This window comes from Talpa europaea (assembly GCF_964194135.1).
Source record: "Talpa europaea genome assembly, chromosome: 9".
In the NCBI taxonomy this organism is placed as follows: Eukaryota; Metazoa; Chordata; class Mammalia; order Eulipotyphla; family Talpidae; genus Talpa; species Talpa europaea.
Window position 1 is genome coordinate 19664986 of NC_140076.1, and position 27296 is coordinate 19692281.

Genomic DNA, 27296 nt, shown 5'->3' on the forward strand with positions numbered 1-27296 from the left:
TTTTCTACGTGAATGATTTTTAATTACTTTTTCACCATGAGTGTTTATCTCATAATTTGCACACCTAATCTCCTATTATTTACATTTGCATTGTTTATAATTTATCTGTTAGAAACAGTATTTCAAGGAATATCTTTATCCACCTATCTTTGTACAATTCCCAGAAGTAGCTGGCTGGGTCTCAGATATTGCTAACTAGGGTCTTTAGGTGTAAGTAACACCAATCAACTTGAGGTAGAATAAGTGAAAAAGTGCCTCAAAGATAAGAGACCCCCAAGGGTAGATCTGTAGATAGATTTCATGAAGGTGGAGGGCGGGGAGCTGATGGAGCACAGGGAATCCAGCCATGGCCCTGCACAGATACCTTCTTACCCCTCATGGACTCTAGGCCCCAGGGCCAGCCACCCCTCAGCGTGGATGTCCTTCTACTTGCTGACATTCTGTCCTGGGACACAGTGGGTCTCAAGCCCTCTGACCCCGGCAGACGTGGACACCTACTTTGCTGCTTCCCATCTAAATGTTTTAGGGTTGATTTGTTCTCCCCTCTTATTTTTCTCTGGGCCACATACCTCTTATCTGGAGACTCTACTATCTAGACTGTTCTGCTGGAAGCAGTTTTCCAAAATTTACTCTTATTCCCTAAAATATATTTTTCTAAGGGTATTTATCTCTTCAACTTACAATCCTATTTTCTCATTTTAAAAAAATGCCATAGACTCGTTTAATAGGTCTCCTTAAGGTAACTTTTGTTTTCTGCTCATTAGTCCTTATATTAAAAGAAATTTACGTAGGGTTAATGTTTGTTGATTTCCAGTTCCAATACATGAAATGCTTTGAAACTGTGGACATGACTATTATTCCCTAGCTGGCACAAGCCCCAGAGCACTTTCTATAGGTGTTTCTGTATAAGTACCGTGTGCTTATAGGTGTTTCTATGCTGTGTAACTCACTCACAATCTTTCCAACTCATTCAAAGTCACATGCCTGGGAAACGTGGGGGCGGGAGTCAAGCCCAGTCTTGACTTGAGACCCTGACCTTCTCCCCAGGCCTGACCGCGACACTGACCCAAGAAGCCTATGGCGAAGATCCCACCCATGGCTGCGTCTCGGTGGAACTTGAGCAGAACCTGGTTAGATGAGCTGTCCACTGTTTTCTTCGCCAAGCTCCGGGTGAACACTCCGAGCTTGGGAGCTGTCTGCTGTGGCCCATCCCTGCATGTAGGAAAGAGGGTGTCACTGTCACAAGTCACCAGGGCTGTCTGTGCCACCTGGTGACGGTGGCCATGGTTCTTCTTGCCCTCAATGCTGTCTTTCCCCAGTGTCCTAAACACTTCTCTTGAGTATCTCCCAACTCATCTCCCAGTAAAAGTGACAGAGCTGGTGAAGACCATGTTGATTCTGCATTCACCTGATTCGTCACTAGCCCAACCTCCTTAATGGGCTCCGGGCGCCACGCTCTTACCCAAGAATCAGGAGCTGCAAAGCTGTGGGTCTGCCTGCAGAAGAGGGATAGGACCCCCTCTGCTATCCATGCAGCTTCAAGCACAGAGACAGACCCACAGTGGCTTTCTGGGCAATGGATTTCTTCCTTGGAAACTTATCTAGACTCTCCCATCTGTTATAACCCATTGCCTGGAAATTAAGCTGGAAATTAATCCAGGGCAGTCTGTTTACAGTTATCTAGCCCTGGGAATTTGGGGAAGAGAATCCCACGCACCCCTATTATTCTCAGAATAGCAAGAAGCTCCAAACAAAAGAATTTAAAAATTACATATTATCCAAAGATCTAGTGGTCTGGGAAAAAATGTGTAGGAAATTGCACTTATCAATTAATAATTAGCTGAAGATAGTTTAACTACACAACTCAGCAGAGCTGGCCAATTTGGTCAGCATTAGATCACGTGTGGCCATCTGCATGTGAATTCACCAAAATTAAACAAAGCTTGAAAGTCAATGCCTCAGTCACTCATGTCAATTTCTAGTGCTCAGCAGCCCCATGAGCTGGTGGACAGCAAAGACAGAACATTTCCATCCTTGCAGGGAGTTCTTTGGGGCAGTGCTGGCATGAGCAGTGGCATTTCAAAAATTCCATCCCAAAGCTCCTTCATGAGTCTGGGTAGACTATCTTAGGTAAATGTAGAGTTTTGGTTTGGACTCCGAATATAGACGAAAGCCTGCCGGGGTGAGCTCACTGCTGCTCACACACTCGCTGTGCTCTGACTTCTAACAGGGCTCTGGGCTGGGAAGCACTGCCCACGCATGCTTCTCCCTTCAGAGTCATGGGGCTAATGGAAACGGAGCCCCCATTCCCATGGCTATTTGAAACACAAGAAACCGACAGCCATTAAAACCATTCAGCTCTTAGTTTTCTGCACAAATAGATGGTAGAGCAAATTGCAGCCCAGTTAGTGGCCCCTTCTGATTAGCTGTCAACACGGCAGCTGCCTACCAGACGGTGATGAAGTCTCCCGAGGGCTCTGTCTGTAGCAGGCTGAAGTTGAGGCGGATGCCATGACCGATGGGCACAGTGATCAGCCAGACGCAGTCCTGGGAACTGGAGTAGGGGCTGGGGAAGCCGGGGGAGTACACGGTGCCATTGGAGGAGGTGATGTTCCCGCCACAGGGGACTGCGGAGAGGAAACACCATTTCTGAGTCCTGGAGATTCCCCCCAACCTGTGAACTCCTCCTGAAGCCCCAGCAACCAGCACAGACCATCCTGCTCCAGGAGACTGAGGGGCTGGGGACGTGCTTTCCAGGCTGACTTTTCTCCATAAGTCTCAACACACCATAGATTCTGGTCCCCGATCTTCCCTGCAGGCGCCTCTGTGGGCCCACCCCCATCTTCCTTCTGCCCTTCTTATTCTCGTGGACGAGACCTACTCAGAAGGTCTTCCTAGCATCGGCCCAGAGCTCTGTCCCCAAGACCCGCTCCCTGCAGAGGCTGGGTTCTGTCCATATGAAAACAAGATGCACAGTCTTCCAGGACCTCCTAGGATGGGTGCTCTCAAGGAGCAGGCAGATGAGTGTGGGTGCTTGGGATCAGTCTTCTTGGAAGAATCCCCAGGTATGAGGGAGGGACATACCTTCACACCTGGGCAGAGGGTGGTCCCAGTTCCGGTTGGTGCCATGTTGACATGTGAGGACAGGGTGACCATTCAGTTGATATCCTGGGAGGCACTCGAAGGTCACTGACTGCCCAACATTGTAGCCAGCTCCCCTCACAATGCCACTGGCAAAGGGCTCTGGATCTGGGCACTCTTGGAGTTCATAGGCTAGAAAAGATGGGGCAAAAGGTTACTTTGTTTTCTCTGGGCATTTTCTCCCTGTCCAGCATATAGCAGCGATAGAGAGCAGTGCTAAGGCAGCGAGATGGGCTCAGAAGGACCGTGGTCACCTACTGACTGGTGACTTTGGGCAAGTTATTTAACTCTCTGTGCCTCAGTTTCCTTATTTAGAATATGGTTCTGTGATGACTAAGTAGGAGAATATATGCATAGCTCTCTGCACAATTCCGGCACATGTTTTCCATCATTACTGTTTCTTGGAAAAGGAGGCTCCGGAAGACAATGCTAGACTGAACCATTGTTCTTTGAGCACCTCCTGGGGCCTGGTGTTGACCTTGGTCAACTAGGGGAGACTCCCAGGGAGAAGTCAGCCTCGGTGGACAGCCACCTGGGTTGGCACAATCTGCACAGGTACAGGTAATGGCCCCTCACACAGGGGAAGTCTGAGTTGGGGGATGGGGAAAGTATGCCAGGAGTAGTGGGGCCTGTTTTAGGATTTCCCCTCAGGAAGGGAGGGCTGCAATGAGTGTGGTTGGGAACTCACACGGAAAACCCTCAGGGGCCTCCCTGGTTGCACAAGCGGTTAAGCACAGTACTATGAAGCAATCCACAGCCTCTGCAGCACGAGTTTGATCCCTGGCCAGGGAGCAACCCACATGGTGCAGTAGACCTCTCCTGGCTCTAAGGATGTTAAACCCAGTGTTAAATGTGTAGCTTGAAGGGGGCCTCCCTGGTGGTGCAAGGGGTGAAGACGTAGCACTATGAAGCTATCTGCAGCCACTGCTGTATGAGTTCGATCCCCAGCCAGGGGGATAACCCACATGGCACAGCAGACCTCTCCTGTCTCACCTGCTGCTCCCCTCAGCAGTGTACTTCGGTCATTCTGCCTGTTCTGTTTCCCACTCTGTCTCTGGTGAATCCTCTCACCCCCCGTACCTCTGGCCTGTACCCCAGCTCTTGTATAAAAATAAATAAATCTTTAAAAAAAAGAAAGAAAACCACTCAATAGGAGTAAACAGGCCTGTCTTATTGAGTAAGGATAGTTGGGCACTCCTGGGATTATTACTGGAATCCTCCGTTATGTCATAGATGAATCTTTACTGGCACATGGGGGAGGACCCAGAAGGAGTAAGTAAGTCTGTCAAAGTCTGAGAGGAAGAGGTTGACTAGACACTTCTGCCTGTTGAGAGGGAATGGAAGGGTCACTTGCTCAAGGGAAGCTGATGATATTGGACAGAGATGGGGCCAAAGAGTGTGCTGGAAAAGGCTTATCACCAGTGTGCTGGTGGGCCAGAGAGATGCCTCTGGAAGGAGGTCTCCAAGGTTAGGCCTTCCTCCCCAGCCCTCAAGCCCCTTCCACTCTTATGGCTTCCCCTAGGTGGAGCCTGGGAAGGTGGGGACAGGCAGAGAAGCAAGAGGGGTCCTTCCTGGTCCTTACCCTGATATTCCATCTTGAATCCTGGCCGGTTCTGGGAGTGGTCACTGTGGAAATACACGGTGGTCTCGTGAGACGTGGAGAGCAGGGCGCCTGGAAGTTCGCTTCCACTGAATCTGCCCATCATGCGGCTGGTCTCGTAGGGGCCATTCCGGATTTCTATGAAGTCATGGTTAGGCTCGGTGGAGAAGTTCAGGAACTGGATGTGAGCTCCTGGGAGCAAGACAGAGGCAGACAGTGCCCAACGCAACACAGTCCGCTTCAATGTGCCATGTCAAGAAACCATGTCCTGCCAGAGCCCACCAGCCCCTACCTTGCCTTCCTACCCAAGATCACACTTTAGAGATGTTGCCAGCCCAGTCTCTTGTCTTCAGGCATGACTGAACTTAAAAGCATGTTATTCATTCAAAAGAAAAGGCATCAGTCATTTTAGAGTTCCATCCCAGAGTCGATTTTATTTTATTGGAAACACTTAATTTGTGATTCATTTATATCAATAGAAAGAAAGCTTTGTTAAAATCAATTTGTTACTTAAAAATAACACCACCACTTAAAAATAGCTACACCATTCAAAAGACATGAACTTTAACACTGGCATGTTCTAGATCATTCATGATCATTCGGAAATATAAGACTTAGACTACATTGTCCTATCTGTTCTATTAAGAAGTCAAGTGAAGTTTATAATTTAGGATCTTATTGGATTAACAAACTGTCAATCCAACAGGTTAAATGGGACTAATTATGCCCTTAACTTATAATTAGTATATAAATTTGGAAGTGGGAGTATTGATATTTGTTTTTGGTAAGTTTTTCAAAATTAGATCACTATTAAAATGATGTTGAAGAAATGTATTTATTGAGCATAGGAAAATGCCCACATTATTGTGAAAATGGATTGCAAAAGCACATATAGTAAATGACTATAATTTTTGCGTTAAAAGCTAGGAGAATATTCTTTGATTGGCTAATGATATTCATTAAGCACCTGCCAAGCATTGGGCTGTGCTAGGCACAGCACAGGGGTGCCAAGATCTCCAAAGTTACTGCCTTCATGGGGGCTACATCTTGATGGTGAGAACTAAGCTATGAGTGATTGCATGGTGGGATTACAGATGGATTTTTACTTGAAACTTTGCTCATCTGTGCTTTCTCATTTGCTTAGAATGAACACATGAGTGATTGTGGGGGGTGGGGGTGGGAATCTAATTATTTATGGATAGAATATAACGCTGAGGACTCTTCCTGTCTCCCACCCTGTCCCATTCCTTGCCTTCCCTCCATGAAGGCAGTCACTGTCATGACTTTGGAAGACAGCCTTCCAGCTCATGCTTCTGGATTCTTAAATATATATATCTGAATTTATTCATTTTAAACATTTACATAAATGATATCACACTGCACATACACTTTTGTAAATCTTATTTTAATTCAAATTGTGTTCTTCAAGGTCTATTCTTATTGATAGACAAAGGATAATCCATTGATTTTTAACTACATATTATTTCTATTTTGTGAGTTCTTCAACCATACCAGTCATTCCCCTATTAATGAACATGTAGACTTTACCCAATAATGGATAATTTTTCAATGAATACTTTCGAACATATTATCTGCAGCACCTATGCTTTTGCACTGTCCATGTATCATCCCAACCTTGAGGCTATATGCCCATCAAAGGGGGCTCTTTTAGAAGGATTACAGAATTTCGGACTTGAGCTGCATGCAAAGAACTGGATGTGGCCACCTCCACCTAGTGGCAGTAGCTTGTCAGTGTAGCTGCTCTTTACACGCTAGAATCAGGTGCCATGTTCAGGGCATTGCTGAGGTCCCACATTCATTTGAAAGCAGGGATTCGTTCTTCTGCGACTGAACCCTGAAGGACTCTTATTCTCTAGACGCTGAACAGCACTAACACCCACAAATAAAGAGGTTGGTGCCTAATCATTAGGACTTATAGAGAACAGTGATGGGCCTCCCATTAAACTTCTATTTTCCTTCAGATGTTACGCTCCCCTGCCTCCATCCATTCATCAACTGAGGTTCTTTTGACCTCTGTCTCAATACAGAGCTATAGGGCCTCCCAAAAACTCTATCCTCAATGTCTCAAAATCTGGAGATTCCCAAAGCTGCCAAAGTTGTCATCATTTAGCATCCTGATCATTTGTCCTGTTTCCTACAGAAGATGGTAGTAAATACTCAATTTCTTATTGACCTTGGCTCAATTTAATTAAGATGAGAAATTGGATATTGGAGTTAAAAGCATAACTTGAGGCCCAGTCTCTGTAAGATGGATTGTTTTTTTTTAAACCATCTGAGAATAATTTCTCATTCCACAGCCCTTGATTTTAGCTTATAGCTCAAGTAATAATAATAATGGCCATCCCTAAGATCTTTTCCCTTATACTTTATGTTCTATTCTTTGGCGGATCACCAATCTCTCGCCTCGCCTCAGAGCAAATTTAGAGAAGGTCAGCTAGATTACTTTCTCCAGAAACCTGATTTTCATCGGAAGACCCATTCTAGGCTGAATAATAAAGGACAAATGGAGGGACTTCATGCCAAAGTCACAGACCTGTGTAGGAACCATCCCCTGGGGACAGTTCCTTCCTGGGTGTAGAGTGATGACTTGGACAAGATAACCCACATGGGTTGCCTAGCAGTTGCATGTCAACACACATCCTTTTCCCTTCAACAGAGCTATCTGGGATTAAGCTACAAGCCCAGTATACAATTCATGAATCATAAGCAATTATATTTTATGCTCAGATCCACATCTTATATACCTGCCATCCCCTGTACCTGGCATACTCCATCTCTACACAAAAACCACTTCCCAATCGCAAAAGGCCAGCTACAATGTACATATAAAAAATGCAAACTCAATTTCATATTGACCTTGGCTCAACTTAATTAGGATGAGAAATTGGATATTGGAGTTAAAAGCACAACTTGAGGGCCAGTGTGTGTAAGATAGAATGTTTTATTTTTCCTTTTTAAACATCCAAGAGTAATTTCTCATTCCACAATCCTTGATTTTAGCTCACAACTCAAATGATAATAATGGCAATCCTTAAGATTTTTTTCCCATATCTTATGTTCCTAAGGCACGTTCATCTCTATGTATTCTTTTTTTTAAATAATAAATTTTATTTTTATATTCCCCCATACAATTGCAAACCCCCCATTCTGACCCCAATCCCTCCCCTCCCGCCCCCCACCCCCCAAAAAGTGTCTCTGGTTCATAGTTTTTTGTTGATTTTGATTTTCACTTTCTTATAATTATTCATTTTCCTGGTCCCTTATTTAAGTTTTCTAGATTCCTGCTATGAGTGAGACCATCTGGTATTTTTCTTTTTCTTTTTGGCTTATTTCGCTGCATCTCTATGTATTCTTAATTGACCCTCATGATTGTAAAAGGTCAACAGAAGAGAAAATAGAGAGCTAGAGAGCTAAGCTGCCTCTGTCCAGGCTGCACTGGGCAATCACGACACACAATTAATCTATGCCCAAGGGCCTAGATGTGAAGACTTACCAAAGCCCACGGGCAGCGCTATTTTCCAGGAGCAGTCCATGTTGCTGGGGTAGTTGCCAGGGAAGCCAGGACTCAGGATCACCCCCTCCATCTCTTCTACTGCTCCCCCACACTGTGCTGTGACAATGAGACCAGATGGAGGTTAGTATAGCATCAAGGAGAGGACAGGCCATGCCAACATTTGGATGTTTCCTTACAGCAGCAGGCTCTAACCTTTCCCAAATCACATGCCCTTTTGAGAAGGGAAAGGAAACTGTTGCTGGTCTCCCTAAAAAAATGGTACATGTGGGCACAGCCAAGTACGTAAATTCAGAAAAGGCAGCACATCCCAGCAGTCCACAGCCCACGTCATGAGCTCTTGACCTTGGATATGCCCCTTGCAGCCAGTTCCTTTAGTGAAAACACACAGCAGAAGCCCGCTGCTCCAAGAGACGTGTGCGTGCCCCCACACCTGGCCTTAGCCGCCCCTCTCTTTGCTGTTCAGTCAGCTTGAGTCCCCACTCTGTACCAGGTTCTTCACAAATATGCAGTTCATGGGGTTGGATGGTCAGCAAAGGAGCTCCGAGCCTGCCTTTGGCATATGGCTGCCCTTGGCCAAAGTGACAGTGGGGAGTGTCCCACGAGGGGCTGGGTGTCTGGAACCCCAATTGAGGTGACTTGCAGTCACCCGAGATGCGGTGCATAACTACAGGCCGGTCAGCTGACGCGGTTTTCTTTCCTGTCTCGTTAGGGACAGAACTGTATGCCCAGGGAGGGAGTGGAGGGGAAGCAGCTGCAATGTCTCTGTAAATGCACTCTTACCTCCTGGGGAGGGGGCGACTCAAGCAAACAGAACTGAACAGAACAGTGCCAGGTCCAGGACGGAGCCCCGGAACCCACCACCCGCTCACAACCCCAACAGCGTCATGACTTTGGTCAAGTGCTAAACCCCCTTCAAACCTGCTTCCCCCATCTGTGAAACAGAATTAATAATAAGACAAGTCACAGGGGAGGAATGAGGTCACAACAGAGGGGATTGCCCTCCTCTTAGAACAGAGTTGGCACAGAGCAAATGCTCAGCCAATAACTGATGCTGTTAAAGTGAGTGGTTTCCCCTCAAGGCCTTTGTAACACCTGGCAGGGAAAGGACAGGGGGCTGACTGGTGACACCTGGCAGCTGGCCAGGCCCTGCATGCAGCGAGGTCATGGGAGGAAAGGTCATCATGCCCAGGGACGCCCCCTGGCCCACCTTGCTTCCACCCCCGGGTCAGCCTTGACTTGTACTTTACAGTTGCTGCGCAACAGAGAACCCAAGATTTCCATTCCTGACTCTGCCACTTTGTTCTGAATCCTAACAGCCTTAGTTTGCCCATTTGCGAGAATGAGGGTAATGATCCCGCCCCGGAACCCCTGCTGTGAGGAAGCTGCAGCGCTGTGCCTTGCATGGGGCAGACAACCAGCGATGTTGGCTTCCCTGCTCCAACCTGTCTAGAGGCTCCCAAGGGTGGAGACCCACTTTTGCTCGTGTCCCACCATCTCTCCATCATTGCTGAGCACAGGTAAGAACCCCAATCAAGCTAAGTCCACATTTGGCCCGGTACGCTGAGCAATTCTCTGCCCATGGATTTTATCTGTCTATCTCATGAAAAGTCATAGGGGTGAGTCCAGAGTACAAGATCCATTTGGGGTTTGGTTCATTATCTGGTATCAGAATGGTCACCCTAGCATTTTCCCATGGGCAAGCCTCCTATAGGCTCTCATTCTGTGACCCCGGGTGTTCAGGCCACGACAATCCTGAATGAGAGTTCGAGCTTACCAGAGCCTCAGTCTAAAACCCATGCCTTGGAACCGACCCAGAATACTCAACTTTGTATTCATTTGAACTTGATCCGGCGATGGTCATTGAGCTCTAATCCCTGGTAGAAAGTAGACTGGAAAGAACTTCAAAAGCCGGGCTCTTACCGATACAGAGCGGGGGAGGGTAGTTCCAGCGCCGCACGGTTCCCGGCATGCAGGAGATGTGAGCGTGGCCCTGGAGGAATCGGGAACAGGGATGCACCAGCTGCCTCCATGGGCGCAACTGTGTGCACCACTCAGAACAGGAGGGGGGAGTGGGCGAAGGGGGGTTGCTCAGGCCTTGTGTTAAGGAACAGGACACACAAGGATAGACAGATCCACTGTGGGTTGGGGAGCGAGGCAGAGGGGGAGAGATTTTGGGGAAGGATGATTATTAACAGCCATTACTAATGAATTCTCATTACTAATGGTTCCTTGTGAGACTCCTTTAATTACTAGATTCCCTCATGGCCTTCAACGGAAAATTAAGTTTTCCTAAAGTCTAATCAAACCAAAACTTTGCAGGAACACATTTGAGGCTGGCTTGTGCTAAATTGCCAGTCAGCAAAGTTTGTCTTTTGCATGAACAGCTCCAGGAGGGGATAATGGTCCCTGGGGGCTTGGCGGGCTGCTCCCTGTTCTGTGGTGACTGCAGCACTACTGGTTCAAGGCTGGTCAATCGTATCTTGGGGGAAACCTTTTCTTGCCCTGGGGTTCAAGGAGACATACCTGGAGGGCATATCCTGGCTCGCACTGGAAGGAGACCACGTCATTCACCAGGTAGCGCCCACCAGTTTTCACCCCGTTACTGGGCACGGCAGGTTCTGGACAACTGCTCAGGCCTACCGCTGATGAGACAGAGACAGGAGGGGGAGAATGATATGCCCCCAGGTGAATGAACGTGATAGTACGTTGGGGGTGCTGCTGGTAGCAGAGAGAAGGGTGCCTCCGATTTGTGCTTTCTCTCCTCAGACTGTGGGCCAGTGCTTCCTAGCCCATTTACTCTGCAAGGCACAGAGAAAATCAGAGCACTTACATGGCAGAGGCTCAATAGACTAAAGGTCCCTGAGGCAGGTGGGCACCAGCCGCGTACTCTATTTGTCCCCCTGCTCCTGGGCTCAGGGGAGGGCTCTGGGACATGAGCGCTAGGGAGCTGCCTTCACCCGGCTGGGAGCCCTAGACCTCCCTGCAGGAGCTCCTGCCACCCCACTCCTGCCTCTACCTTCCCACTCCCCTCCATTTTCCTTGTCTAAGAAGGCACTTCCTGCAGAATTGGGAGAGAAACCAATGGAAAGCAAGAAAGCAGGAGAGCAGTTATCAGAGAGGGGGTATCTCAGTGATGGGGGTGTGTGTTCATAAAATTCCCCTCGCAGAGAAAACAGCTCAGGCCCTGATCTTGTCGGACTCCCAGGAGTCCCCCTCTCAGCGCCTGGCCTGGCCACTGCTGTCTGGTTCCCTCTGCTCTCTGGCCATTCACGTTTCTTAACCTTTTCCCGTGAATCTTCCTGGCTCAGCAGTGTGGAGCTCCCATTGTCTACGATGGAACCTCCCCTTTTCTTTCTGCCCTTCTAGGGCTTCATGATCTTGGCCCAGTCCCTTTTCAAGATCACCTCTGTTGGCTCTCCAAGGTTGCTTCACTCTCCTTTCTTGACTTTTCAAATTCAATTCTCATCATCCAGTCCTTCTTATTTCCTCAGCATGTATATGCTGCTGTGCCAGGGCACCTGACTTAACCCTCCTCCTCCTTCCCTGCGTCAACCACACAGTCATTGCTGGGGCTGCACTCATTGAGGGTCTGAGAGGGAGCTGGGGGGCAGGTGCATCATTTCACCTCCTGTGTCACAGGTGAGCACGCAGACCGAGAGGCCTCCTATGTGCCCTGAGTAAGGCACAGAGCTGGGATTCAAATCAAGCTCAGTCTGGTTCCAGGCCTGCCCAAGTGGAGGCCAAACCCTGACATCACAGCAAAGCACACCTGACTCACGCTCCGCTCTCCCGGCCCTCCTCCCTTAAATCATCCTCATCCTGCTTTGAGTCCTTTCCTGCCTGACTTCCATGGCAAACGGGAGCACGGCCATCTCCTGACTGTGGGGTCCCGCCTCTCCGACGCCCCACAGGAGAGCCCATCTGCAGGTGTGGGCACTTCAGATGTGCCACATAAATCAGTCTGGATTGATGGTTGGGACCTGGTGTGCGCTTCTCCAAGAACAAGGGCTGGATAATCATGATGAGCCCTTCCTCCGTGGGGTAGACTGAGTTCTCCACCTCCTCCAGAATGCTCTGCTTTCAGAAGAGTGGCAGAAAGAGAGGAGGGCACAAGAGCCAACAATCTTTGTGGCTGGAACAGATGTGGACACCTGCACAGCCCAGAGAGTGTGCGAGAGGAGTGGGCAGCCTCAGTTCTCCTGTCAGAGTCCTGGTAGATAGATGTCTTGGGTAGAAAACCCTCCTGGCAGATGCCAGACCCCTTGGTAGATACAGGCTCTCTGGGGGAACCACGTGCACAGTGCCTGCAGGGACCCAGGTAACTGTGGACCAAAAATGGGAAGGACTGGCCAGCCCAGGCCACCGTCCTCCAGCCTATTTTCTTGTGCAGCAGCTGGGATGTACAAATCCTAAGCTTACATTTGCTGAGTTTTGACACATGCCTGCACCTGTAACACTCAACCCCCTAGCAAAGCAACAGAACACTGTTATCACTCCAGAAAGTTCTCTCATGCCCTTGTCAGGCATTGCCTGTCATACCTGAGCTGTTTAGAAGTGAATGTCATTCTTGGAAGTGAAGGCTGTTTGGGACTACAGCCACAGATCTCAGCTGCTGGGCAAAAGACCCCAAAGACAGTATTAAAACAACCATCAAGCTAAATACGAGGCGTCTCATCTTATCTCTTTCTCTGTGCTGCTCTCTGCACTCCCAATAGGATGCAAGCCAGTATTTAGTGGGATGATCACAACATAGTAACCCAAGGCAGTGATAGAAAAAAGAAAAAAGAAAGCAAAAAAAAAAAAAAAACCCAAAAAACAAAACACCCAGAGATAACAAGGACAAAAGAGTATGGTAGGAGAAAAATGGGAAAAATGGAATGGGGAAAAAAAGTAAAGCCAGAGAAAGGAGGAGGAAGATAGAGAAAAGTGCATTCTAATTTCTCTTGCATTGCACAGCTTGATTTTATTTAAGCCATGCTTACAACAAAGGAAGAATTATTTTTTTGTCATGTGCAATTTATTACGTTTGAAAGCATATTGTTCAATTTCCATTTCAATTAAATAAACATTAAATATGAGTCATAGCAGTAAGTATGACTTTTCAGTACCCTTCAAAACCATTTGCCTCCACAATAGCAGTTCATTCTCCACTTCTGCAGCCTCTTTATAGATTATCTACAAAACAAAAATATAACCACAGGGCTTTGGCTCCTAGAATTCTAGCCTGAAAATACTATGGGGGACCTCTGTTTGCCCCTAACTCTTTCCACCATGAGAGGACAGTGCATGACCAGCTTCAGCCACTGAAAAGCCACACGTTTCCTCGAACAACAACAAAAGCGGTGATTTTTTTCCTGGGAATGAGTGTAGAATGACAAAGAGATGCAGGAAGGAAGTGTATCTTTGGAAGAAGAAAGAAAAGAGAAGATTCTAAGGAACATATAAGGACACAAATTAAAGTACTGCATATGGAAACCAATCTGGAGGGACCATAGAAAAAAGAAAGAATGTGCATTATTCAAGAAACTCAAGATACTTCACTCCACCAGGTGAGGGAAACCTTAGAATGTCTGGGGAGGTCTCAGACATCCCTGCCTAGTCCTCTGCCCTTGGAGCTTTGCTTCAAACTGTCCCAGGTCTTTCCTGCCAGGTGCACCATGTGTTCTTTCAGAAGATGACCTCCTGGGATCCAGCTAATCCTCTCCCAAGCATCTGGATACAGGTCACTCATTTTGGAGACAGCTGGGCCTCTTCATACCATCCAATGCTGACCCCCAAATAGAGGATCCATGTACACAGGCCCATGCAAAAGCACGGTCAAACCAACCATGCCTTCCAGCATTTCTTATTAGGAGAACTAGCTGAGCTCAGGCATCTCATTCCTTAAGACTTCACCTGGCCAGGTTTATCTTCCTTCTTGCCTACTTCCTCAGCATATCACACTGCACTAAAATTACTAGACCCATGTCCATCTCTCTGCCTCTATTAGTGCTTTTGAGAACAACAGAGACCATGTCTCATTCATCTCTGTCCTGTAGGTACCTAATGCAGGACCTGCCACACTGTAGGTGTTCAATGTTTCTTCAAGACATCCACCTCCTCATCTGCTCATGTAGAAGTGACCATTCTCTCCTTTGAACTACTGCTCTATCATCTAGAAACATCCATGAGAGTGTCTTTAATGCTGCAGGGTACTTCTCTATCTGTAGGCATGGCTTTCTCCAGTGGACTCTGAGAGCACTTATCCTTCTTGATCCTACCCAAACCCAGCACAGCCCTGGACACATTGCACATGCTTGAGTGTTTGCTGAAAGAAGGTGTAACAAATGTTGTTGCTGAGCTATTCTTTCCTGCACCCAGTGGGGAAGGGGAGTGGGCAGGCCATCCCAGGACAGAAGTCTCCCCACAAGTCACATCTGTACCCCCTTTTCATTAAAGAATTTTTAGTTGTGACTATTTAGTGACACTGAAAGTTAGGATGTAAGGTTTTGAGTATGGTGGGAGAAATCTGATGGATGAGGAGCGAAGTTTCCAGTGAGGTGGGAAGAGAACACCTTCATTTTCTTACAACCCTAATTATATACTGGGCTTAGGCCAGTGACCAGGCCCCCATCCCATCCTTGTTGTGGACCAGGGTTGCTCACAGGTGTTTGAGTAATAGATGCTTGGATAAGAGTCCCAGCTCTTTCACTCACGGGCTGCACATGCTTGAGACCTTTTCTGAGCTTTCGCATCCTCACCTGGTCTAAAGTAAGGCTTAAGCAGGATGGAGAAAATATAGAAAATATAGGCCAGTATGGCCCCTGCCCACTGAGGGCCCTGGTCCCTGTGTGTTCCCACCCAAAACTCTTCACACCGCTGGACCTCTGGATTCTCACTTTTGTACTCCAAGTGGAAGCCAGCTGCTGACACGCTGATGTCGGAGTAGAAGTGAAGGTAGAGCTGGTTGGAGGTGCTGTTCAGAAGGGCAGGCACGGTGGTTCCTAGGGCAGGGAACAGGGACTTTTAGGCTTATCCCCCCCGCCCTGATGTCCTCCCCCTCTCTTGTGCTCCTGCTTCCTGCTGACATTCTGCTCCCAAGATGCCCAAGTGTCCCCAGTTAGCAAACTCAGTAAGTGGCAAATTACTACCTCCCAATGGCTGAGGGAGGGGAGACCTCAAACAATTTCTTGTAAAAGGAACAGTGGCAGAGCCGCATGCCAGAAGGAGGGGGACTTCCTTAGGCCTTTGAGTGCTGACCCCCTGTAGTTATCTGCGGAATGACTCTCCCACGTCAAAGACGTACCATCTTCAGAAGGACTCTGGGAGGTCCAGGCAGTGTGTGGACAGTTTATTAGGGGCACGGTCCTTTTTGTATTTTGGAAACATGGGGTTTTAGGGCCTAAAAGACCCTGATAATTACCCCTGTCACTGGGCAAAAACACACCGCACACTCAGGCAGAAATCACCACTGGAATGGGAGATGGAGTTGCTGCTTTGGAAAATGGCTTGGAAGTTCCTCAAAAGAGTTAAATATGGCTACCCCACGACCCGTCCACATTTAGGCATACAGCTTGGTGGCTGCACACGGACTAGCACACTTTAAATGGTGATTTCTTGGCACGTGAATTAAATTTCTGCAATAGTCACCATAAAGAACTTCCACCACTGTCCTCTGAGCAAGGTCCCTGGAAATCCCACCTCACCTGAGAAACTCCCCAGCATAGTCACAGTGTTGTCTGCACCGTCAAACACTTCCAGGGAGTCCCAGTTCTGCTCTGTGACGAAACTGATGACTTGAATCTGGGGAGGCAGAGGATTGAACGGCTCTTGGTTGGGGAGCTGACATGCCTCCTGTCCTTCCTTCCCCGGCTCACCCAATTATTGAGCACCTCCTCTGGCTCCGACACAGGCCCTTGCCATAAAGAAGGAAGGCGCAGTCCCCACCCTGAGGAGCCCACGGTCCCATAGGGAGATGGATGTGAAATGGATGATTATAAGAAAGTGGGGTGCTTTGTAAGACAGGGAATGGGAAGTTCCAGGGACTGGGAGCACTCCAGTCTAACTGGCCGTCTCCTCATCTCTTGACATTCTCTGGGTTTCCCCACTTTCTTTCTCTATTGCATCAGGCATTTGGGGCAAACTGCCAGTGACCCAGTTCCGGCCAGACATGTCCACTTGAGTCCCCGCTTGCAGGCTGCCTCTCCACTGACCTTGTGGGCTCTGGACCCTCTTCCATGCCCCACACCTGTCCTGGGGGCTCCCTGGTTGGCTCTCACCACTGGACATCAGTTCTTCTCTGTGGCCCAGGCCTCAGGTGTGATACCCGGGAGAGTGCACGGTGCATGACTCCATGCCCCTACCTGCAACGTCCCCGCCCCTGCCCCCCTACTCCTTGGGAAAGAAGCCTTCAAGCCATTTGAAAAATATCTGTTATGAATCCTCCCTGGTCTGATGCCAGCTCCAGGCTCATATCCTTCTCCAGGCCTTCCCTGATGGCCTAAGCCAGTGTCTCCCCTTTCTTCCTCCTCACACCCCTGGAGTTCCCCATTCCTCTGGCGTGTTTTCCTGTGGGGGGGGGGCTCACTCCCACACTAAGCCTAGGGGCAGGGGCAGAACTTTGTCCCCTCCTTGACTCCCCTCCCTGACCGAGGCGTCTCAACGCCCCTACCTGGATGCCAGCGCCTTCGGGGACTGTGATCTTCCAGACGCAGTTGAGGCTGTTGAGGTAGGGCTCTGGGAAGCCGGGGGACAGGATGGTGCCCCTGCGCTCTGTGAGGTTGCCTCCGCAAGGCACTGGAAGGGGCAGCTCTGGTCAGAGGCTCTCCTGCTTGTGTTTGTGGGTTCTCCAGGAGGAGCCTCCCCAGGCAAGACTCTTCCCAACTCCCCTCCCACCTCCCTGACCACCCCACTGCTCGGGGCACCCTCTGCTGGCTTCTCCCCAGGGCCCCAGTCTTGCACCTCCCATCGCTCCTGTCTGTCCAGCCCCTTCGGGACCTGGACGCGTGCTCCTCTCTGCACACACGTTTCTTTCCCAGCTCCTCCTTCTTGCTGTCTCAGCCCCGCCTCACAGGAAGAGTGACTGGACCAGGGTGGGACGGTATTTAAATTATGCCAGCGGGCAGGGGCAGCTGCTGGCTCTTGCTGCTTCCATCAGAGGGAAAGGACTGTTTGTGCCCCTCTCCCACCTCGAGTCCTGGCCATCGAGGGACTCACCCACACAGATGGGGGCTGAGACGTTCCACTGGGCCAGGGCCCCGGGAACAGGGAGGCACTCGATTTCTGGGGATCCCTGCAGGGCATAGCCGGAGTTGCATTCGAAGCGGACGATGGCCCCCACCGAGAAGTCACTGCCCAGCCTCTTGCCGTAGCGGGGTTCAGGCACAGAGCTGCACTGCGTGGCGCTGGTTCGGGGCACCGCTGCGGGGGACAAGGGCACTGAGGGCAGGCTCACTCCTCTCGGAACTGGCCGGGTATGAACAGTCTGGAGGACACCATGAGAGCTTCGGGCAATTTCCCTTACATCAGGGGGCTTTCTAGGATGATGCCCGTCTTACTACGTAGAGTTGGACACACAATGTCACAGCACAGCTTCTGGAAACCATGGGTGGGAGTGGAGCCCCTGGGCCCAGACTTGTGAGCCAGTCATGTTCTTTGCTTTCCCGCAAAGCCCCCTGCCCGTCAGGGTCTCATGGCCCCCAGCAGAGAGCAGGGCCCATCCTCCTACTTTCCCTTGCCCCTGGTCTCTTCTCCCCATGTCCCCTAAAACCCTGCCCAGGGCCTTGCTCTCAGGGGATGAATTTCACGTTGTCCTCCTACCCACAAAGACATGTAGGATCTCAAGCCAGAGCCCAGGGAGGGTGCCCCGTGTCAGGATTACCCCCAGGGAAACGCAGCTCACCCCAAGCAGCTGAATAAACAGGCCACACTTAGAACCTGGGCCCTAGCAAACAGGACATTCTCTGGGACAAGGACAAGTCAGGGCCTACAGGGGAAGCCGAAAGTTCCACAACTTTGCCTTTCAGAGCCAGTTGGAGGGAATGAGGATTGACTGCCTTCTTGGTGCCAGCTCCTTGGGAACTCTAGTTTAAACCTACCAGTGACATAATATTATCACCTCTATCTTACAGGCACGCACACTGGGGTAGCTGGTGCTCAGTTAGAAAGCGGCAGGGATGGGCTTCAAACCCACATGGAGCTCACTCCAAAGCCTGTGGCTTCCTGCACCTTTATTGCGCCCTTAGACAAACTGTGTCCACAGGGAAAAGCCTGGTAAGGCCGGGGCTGGTCTCCAGTGCCAGTGGGGTTGTGCCAGGTGATGAGGGGGAGGTAGGGAAAGAAATTAGTTTCCCATGTCTGATTTCTATTCTCATCCAACATAGAGTTTGGTTTAAAAATATGTTTGAAATACAACTGAGCTTCAGGGAACTGTCCACCCACCAATAACTGCTCCTAAACACCCCAAGCGTGAGGCTCAGACTGGGCCAAACCATTGAGTCATTTTCGAGTCACCAAGGAACCAAGACCCACTTCGCCCCTCCCACACCTGTGCCCTGCTTACCTTGGTAGACAAAGTGGAAGCCTCTGGCTGGTGCTTGGCCTTTGGCACTGAATTTAATGAGAACTTGATTGGAGGTGGCCAAAGGCAGTGATTCTCCTGCCAAGATAAGGGGCAAGGAGGAGGGGAAGGCCGTGAGTGCTGCAGACAAGACCCTGGAAGGCGGGCCTGCCCATACCCCACACAGCAAACCCTTCCACATTCTGGGACTCCCTGGAATAAAGCGTCACATGTTCACTGCACTTCACGGTGTACAGCTGACAGGAAGCTTTCACACCCGAGGTTTCACCTTGCCTTCCATCAGTGTGAGGCTGGAATGACAAGAGTTCACTGCCCCCCTCCTATTAAAAGATCCGGAAACAGGGGTTTAGCAAGATTAAAATACCTGGCTGGAACGTCCACAGGGATGGCGAGAATGGCTACTACCAAACTGACTGGGGGTTACTTAGAAAACTGACAGCAACCTGGTTAAAAAGAAAAAAGGCACAAGCTCCTAAGAAGGGGGGCGATAGGACTATCTGAGTTTCACTGGCTGTCCCAGATCCCCTGTGAAATGGCCTTGAGCCAGAGCGACTGCAGAAAGCGTAGCTCCCATGGGGACACCTGTGAGGGCGAGAGGACTTGCTGCTACTAATTCTACTGGGACAACCACGTCAGCGCGGGGACCATCCCAGGGAAGGAGGACTTGCTGTCACCCTACCAACAACATGCACTGGGGGAAACCTGCACGGGCACAGGAAACTCGGGGAATCCAACAGGCTTTATGTCAGAGGGGAAAGGCGGCTCTCCCACTGCCGGGTGTGGGGCAGACGAGAGGAGAGGGCGCCATCGGCATCTACTCCGAGGTGCGGTCCTGCTCACTTCGCTTTCCTGAGGGGACATGGGACAGGCAGGGACAGTGGTGGGGCCACTCTACATGTTGCTCCTCTGCAGCTTTAGAATGGTGCTCACGCCCCTTCAGGAGGAAGTCAGGGTTACAGAAAGCCAGTCTGCATCTCTGCCGCCATGAGGGCTGGGGTTGGAAGCTGCCAAGGAGCCACAGGGAGGTACATTTGGGGCCCACCAGTGCTTCCATGTGATGCCATTGGCCAGAACAGTGGAGAGACTTTTGCACAAAACAGTTTACATGTGATCCAGATGTCTGAGCCTGGCTCAGCAAACATCTGGTGGCCAAAGCAAAAAGAAGCTCATGAAGAAAAAGCCTCTCCATTATCACTGCCATCTTGAGTTTCTCCTCTAAGGAAGGTAAGCAGAAGTAAGCCCATCTCTTCCACTCTCCTGCTTCTGGGCTGGCAGATGCCATGGATACGACTACTGTAATCGCTCACAGAACCCATTGGACTTCCAGTCCCAGGTCTAGGCAGGCTTTCCTCTCCATGAGGAAGTGCACATCAGATATAAGAGAAGATTCCAAAGTTTTAAGGAGAAGATCAGCTGAGAAATCAAAGAAAATTTTTATGTGAACTACAACAAAAGACAGGAAAAATCTTGGGAGATTTTCAAACACGGTTGTTCTAAGAGTAAATGTCGCATTGTATCTGTAAAGTCAGAGGAGGAAGACGGGCCAGAGCGAAGGTCTGAGCTCAAGAAAGTCTGTAAAGAGGCGAGAGACACATGCACGTGGCAGTTGGGGTCTTTGGGAATTGAACAGGGATTGAATAGAGGTTAAATTTGGGAAATTCTTTTAGAATCCACAGAAAAAGGATAAAGAGATTAAAATAATGAAAGAAATGACAAGCAAAATGGAAGGCAAATTAAAAAAACCCAGTATATATATATATATATATATATATATATATATATAGAGAGAGAGAGAGAGAGAGAGAGAGAGAGTGAGAGAGAGTGAGAGAAGGAGAAAGAGAGAGAGAGGACAAGAGAAATTGAAGGAGAGAGAATAATTTCAGAGAGAAGACAACTTTTCTCAGCTTCAGAAAGACTTGAGGTGCAGGTTCAGATCGTCCACAAAGTGCCAGATCTAATGAATGAAGAGAGATTTCCACCTATAATACATCTCCATGGACTTTTAATAAAAAAAAATAATCAGGTTGGGCTCCAACTCATCTGTAAATTTAATTTTGGAATTGAGTAGAACAAGCGCTGTAGCTTTCAAAGAAGTTTGTGACCTATAATTTGCTTTACAATCAAGTTGACATTTATATGATATGTCAAAGGAAAGGCATTCTCATGCATGCCATGTGATAAAAAGCCCTGCAGTGAGGAACCCTGCTGAAAAATGAACAAAAGGAGGGAAATCAGACACTATCAGGGATAAAGACAGCTAGGAAGATAGTTACACCGAATAATTATTGTTCACTAGGTAACAAAACTAAACACAGATGTGAAAAAACTGTTACTGAGTAGTATCAATAATTGTTCTTGGGGGTAGTAAAACTAATTACTAATAACATAAATATTAAAGTCCAAATACATAACATAAAAACTGGAAATAAGAGATGAGTCAGGTATGAATGGAAAAGTGAGGAAAGAACATCAAAGAGCACGAAGGAATTACCAGAAAGAACAAAACAAGATGACAGACATGAGACCAAATGTTTCACCTGTAAAATAAGTAAGTAGCTTTTCTGCAGAAAGAAAAAGACCCTTAGAGAAAATGAGGAAAGAGATAGCAGGAAAAAACACAGATACAAAAGTTGTTAGAAACATAAGAAGACAAAACATCACAGTTGCAGTGGGATTTTAACATAGCATTCTCACAAGATGCTGGATCAAACAACAATGCAGATTGTTCAGTAGTGGTCTTCAAGCTGTTTTTGTTCTTTCAAAATGCCCCAGGGCCAGGGACACACTTCCCTCCCATCAGTACCACTGGCTCATCCTCAGTGTTTCTCCAAATGAGGAATAAGAGATGATCTGAGTATACTGATGTTGATACTCCAGGTCCTAACCCTACGCCCACCCGCCTACCTTTCTATCAATCAATTGATCGATCGATGGATCTACCTACCTACCTGTCTACCTATTTTTATTCCTATTTCTATTTCTTTTGATCTTATCCATCTATATATACATCTACATCTATGTCCACATTTATGACTACAGGTTTTAAATTTAAATGTACACTGATCTCTCTGTATCTGTACCTATACTTATACTCTATAGCTCTAGCTAAATTTATACTTATATTTTTATCTATCTATAGCTCCATCTGTCTGTCTGTCTATCTATCTATCTGACTGATCCCAAGATATTTTGAAAAGCATCCTATCCCTTCAGATCCTGACTTGTGCTCCCAGGGGGTATGTATGTATGGGTTGGTGGTATAGAAAAATCATTAGGTTGAGAGGCCCTGATACAGAGAGATCTAATGACAATTACAAATTGTCTAATCCCAACGATAACTCTAGGAGAGGGAATTTTTACTTTCTGCAATTTACAGGTGAGGAAACTGAAGCTGGAGAGGTCAAGTCTCATGTCCATGGGCAGGAAGAAACAACAGAGAGCCCGGGCAGGGGGAACGCAGGGCCCTAACTTGCCCTTTCTCCTTCTGTGGCCTCTCAACCCTACAGAAAACACAGTCTCCTCAGACACTTGGGGAATTTTTTTTTTTTTAAGTCCTTGGCTACTGAGAGGATCTCACTTAATTTCCAAAGTAGAAGTGGTAGGAGCTACATTTGTTAACCACATGGCAGCAAAAATAGAAATCAACATAAGTGTTTAAATGTAACAGGAACAGGATCCAAGCTCTTGGGAGAAAAGAAGAGACATTGTTAAATAACTCTTGGGCAGAAAGAGTAAAACATGATCACGGACTATTTAGAAAGTAATGGTGATGAAAATAGCATGCATCAAAATTTATGGCATGAAGCCAAAACCATACTTCGAGGTGAATATGTAATGGTAAACAGGCTCTTCATTACATGGAGAAAATAAGGAGCAGAACAACTCTCAAGAAGTTAGAATAAAAACAAAACAATCTGAAGGAAGAAAAGGGGAAGAGACTATGAAATAATGGCAGAGACTAATTAACTAGAGATAATAAGAAACTTCACAGAAGAAATGACAAGTAGAAGTGATAAAAGATGAAGCAAAACAAAACCCCACAAAACCAGCTGGGGGAAAAGGGGAGCTTGAATATAGCAATCAGCACTGGAGAGACAGGGGGCATAGCCACTAAAACACACAAGATTAAACACCATCAAATATATTAGGCAAGCTATGCTGCTAAATTTAAAGGCATTGCCAAATGGGTATCTTGCAAAAAATACAAAATAGCAGCATCAATATTAAAGGTATATACCTAAATAGACCAATAACCATGGAGAGAATAAGAGAAAAACCCACTGAAGGAAGAGGGAAAATAATGAGACAAATTTATTTGTAGATGATATTGCTTCGTGCCTAAAGGATCCAGAGAATCAGTCAACATTGTTGGCATTATTATGGAGACTTCAATGACTTTGCAAATGAATATACTAACAATATCAGCCTTCTAATACGCTAGCAAAGACTAGTTAGAAAATATAATATGGAGAGAAGGTCCATTGCAGTAACAACTAAAACAACAAAAATTGCCATGAAATATGTAGGAATAAAATCAACATGAAAATAAATGTTGCTTAAATGAAAATGGTGGTGCTACTCCAAAGGTTTCCAAAGCTAAATAAATGCAGAGATATATCATGTTTGTGGATGGGGAGAAGAGTTGCTATTATGAAAATGTGAGTTTCCTCCCAAATTAATATATAAGTTTAATGGAATTCTAAGGAATATTCTGATGCATTTTTTTAACTTGACAAAGTATTTGTAAATTTTATTTGGAGGCAAAAGTAAGTAAGAAGAGTCAATAAAAATTTCAAAACAAAGAGTAACTATAGAGACTTACAAAGCACACATTTAAGACTTAAATAGTAAACATTACACATTATTTCCAGTATACTTGATACTGATAACAGTAAACAGATACAGAGGAAATGGACTAAAGTCTATCCTTCAAAAAAATTTAATATATGTAAATCTGGCATTTTGAAAATTCTGTTAGGGTAACTGATTAGTTAAATTTGAAATGATGTGATTAGATTTTCTAGGTCATATAATAAATCAAAATAAACCACAAACCAAAAGTATTAAAGCGAAAAAAACAAACAAACCCAAAAAAGCAATGAAACTAGAAAGTACTGAAAGAAGATGCAGAGGAATATTTATTTATTTAATTAGCATCAACTGAAGGAGAACAAAATAAAGGAGAAAACTTTGTAAAAGGAAACAGATAGATTTGATATGGTAGGAAATTTAAATTTTTGGACACTAAAACACACCCTGAAAAAAGAGTAAGTGGCAAATCACAAACCACAGGGGAAGGCTTTTATAGCATCTAACAGAGCAAGAGGTTATCAAGGTATATCATAGATATAGCTTCTAATAATATGGAGTTCGACTAAATACATGAGAAAATAAATGCTAATAGAAAACTAGTCACTAATTCACAAGAAAATTCACAAATAAAAAAAATGCATGGACCAATAAATGCATTATAAAAAGGTTAACCTGACTAGTCAGAAAGAAAAAGAAAATTAAAAAATGAGATACTATCTTTGCTTTTCAAATGGATGACTTTAAAAAAAACTACCAAGTTTTTATAAGAATAAAACATGTCCTCTCATCATTGTGGAAGAACAAAGTGGCAAGAACTCTCTTTTATTTTTTAACTAGAACAAAATATTGTACTGCCTCCACCAAACCACCTGTGCCTAGACCCCACCTGCCTTTGTGACCCATCCCCTCCACACTTTCCTAAATGATAAGAACTTTCTAGAGAGATATCTGACAATCTGTATAAAAAGCCTTAAGGAGCTCACGTATCTCAACTTGGCAATTCTCCTTGTAGATACTCTAAGGTAACAGAGATGTGTATGAAGACATATGTACAACGCAGTGAATTACCATTCATAAGAAAGAGAAATTAGATGATCTAAATGTTCAGTAACAAGGAATTCATTACATAAATTTTAAATAACTATATGATAGACTATAATGCAGCATTTAAAAATCCTATTATAGGAGAAAATAATGACAGAGAAACACTCATAATGAATATTTCAATAAAAATATGTATGTTGTTTTGTTCAATAAAATATGTAAAAGATGAAGTCTAAGTAGATATAAAGATTGGAAGGAAATGCATTCCATCTTTTGTGTGGTTCTATCTGGGTGGTTTTTATTTTAATTCTCGATGCAATTATTTTGTCTTGCCTCTAAGTTTTCTACAATGAAAATGCAATATGTTTATAATTAGAAAACTATGATTAAAAGTCAAAATTTACATGATGTTATAATGCAGTGTTACTTCAATTAAAAAATGTATAAATAAAAATAAAACCAAACAGAGGAAAGAAAAGGGTGTTGGGCTAATGATAAACCCACAGTAGAACGCGACACCACGCGGGGGCAGTGTAGACACGGCTTGGGAGGAGGGTAGCTTCTCAGCCCCCTGTGTGCAGGGGCTGCAGGTTGCTGACTGCTGTGGTGAGGCTTTAGGGCCTTTCCTTTCCACAGACCCCGGATGTCCCCAGCCCACCACCATCCCTGGTGCTGGCTGAGCCCCAGTACCTGTGTGGGAGCCGGAGAGGGAGCTGAGGAGCCGGGAGTGCTGGCTGTGGCCATCGTGCACCTCCACCACGTCGTTGAGGGCCGTGTGGAAGAAGGCGAACTGCCCAAACACCACTGAGGGGAGAAAAGGGAGCAGATCTCAGAGGGGCAGACTGGGTGGCCAGGATGGGGGCAGGGAGGAAGGGTCTGGTGTGGCGGGAGCAGGTCACCTCATAGGGAACTGCTGGTTCTTGTGGCTCGCTGTTTCCTGGGTTGTTCCGCTGGCTGATTGGCACTTTGACCAGACACCAGCAGGGACGTGGGAGCTGGGAAGGCGCGGCTGGCATTGTCCCACATAGGACAGGATGACAGAATTGTCTCTGTTCCCTGGACTGAGGTGATGTGGAGCAAAACTTTCTTTCCCAGATTAGCAGCTGCAATAGCTAATCAACTCAAGGACTTGAGGGGGCTTTTGGCAACATCCCCCATTTTATATGTGAACTCAGGCCCCTGCATTCGCCCTCATTTTTTCTTCAAAGCACCATACAAACCCCCCACAATTAAAAGGAATGAAGGCGGTGAGTAGCAGCCTGCTCCTGGGAGGGAACGAGATAAGTAAGATAATTGCAGACAAAGCTAAGTTCTGGGGGTAATGGGAAAAGTGATAGGGTGGGGCAGCCCGCTCTGGGTAGGGGGCCAAAGAAAGGTCTGTGGAAGAGGATTTTAGAGCCGACACCTGAATTGGGGACGTTTTCCAGAACCAGGGGCAAAAATCTGTCCCCCATCCCCAGACTCATCATCATTGGTCAAGGGAAGATGCTTGGGACAGCTTGCTACCTCTTCCTAGAACTAACTCTCCACACAGAGGCTTCGGATTAGTGATGTTGACTGGCCTTGAGCTCGGCAGCTCACCAAGGCCTGAGCTCTTTGTTACTGGAGGAATTCAAGCACAACTTGCACGCCCACCTGTCAAGGATTCTGCTCAGGGTAGCGGATTGGATTGGAGCTCCCTGCAGGACTTCCTAGCTGTGATCCTGCAGGTCAAGCACGCCCACCTCATAAGCATATTGGGGAGTGTGTGTGCACACTCATTAACTCTGCAGGCGCTGGGGCCAGAGGGGCGTGCAATGGCTGGAGCCGTGGAGACAAGGGGGAAGATGAGACTGGAGGTTATGGGGGCAGGCGATGTGTCTCTCATCTCTGTAGCCCTAGGACCCAGCAGAGCGTACGTTCCCTAACAGGGGCTTACTGAAAGTGTGGTGAAAGCCAGCAGCCCTTGCGCAGCCCTCTGTCCATCTTCAGTCCCTGCAGACTACCCCATTCCTGTTCTACATGGTCAGGGTACAGGGCTACCCTTTGCCCACCCAACAGCAGCCACATTTAGTAAGAGTTCTTACTCCTCCTATAAAGAAAACATCCAAGGAGAAAGCAGCCATGCCTGGCACACCAGTCTGTGTCCCCCAGGATCTTCCTAAATCCCAGGGCTCTTAATTGTCTCTGTCCCAGCCAGCCAAGAAGGTGGCTTCATTTTGCCCATGCCTCTTGGCATCTGGAGGTTTCTCTGCCTTCCTAGGACATGGCCTGCTCCTCACTTTTTTCCTGCTCATCCTACCTCAAGCTGCCGGACCAGGCACCTGCTCTTAGAGGGAATTCTGCAATAGTGTGACTCCCAGTTCCCTCAGCTATTCCTTTAAGCCCAGCTCCATACCACTTCTTGTCCTGCCCCTTGGTAACCCTGGCTTGGGTTCTAGTGGGGCTGTTCTGAGCAGCCCCTGGGGCACCCTTCCTTTTGTCCTGGCTCCTCACCAACCCAATCTCTTGGTTCCAGAGGGTCTCCTGTGGCCTTCATGTGTCAGTGTTTTATAGGCCACTTGCTGGTGTCAGTACTTGGCTGTCCTGGGTGGGAGGCTGCTGGGCCTATTCCCATGATGGGAGTG

General features: G+C 47.2%; 1 protein-coding gene across 1 annotated transcript in view; it reads right to left on the minus strand.

Annotated features, from left to right (window-relative positions):
• Positions 1-27296, minus strand: part of CSMD2 (CUB and Sushi multiple domains 2) — a gene marked incomplete at both ends in the record, with an annotated part of 507564 nt that overhangs the window by 53124 nt on the left and 427144 nt on the right. The window contains 13 exon segments of the mRNA XM_084243387.1: positions 1067-1212; positions 2450-2627; positions 3085-3273; positions 4724-4933; positions 8256-8372; positions 10197-10266; positions 10800-10918; positions 15155-15259; positions 15962-16058; positions 16927-17051; positions 17472-17675; positions 18817-18912; positions 25381-25494. Of these exon segments, the coding sequence (XP_084099513.1) occupies positions 1067-1212; positions 2450-2627; positions 3085-3273; positions 4724-4933; positions 8256-8372; positions 10197-10266; positions 10800-10918; positions 15155-15259; positions 15962-16058; positions 16927-17051; positions 17472-17675; positions 18817-18912; positions 25381-25494 (1770 nt within the window).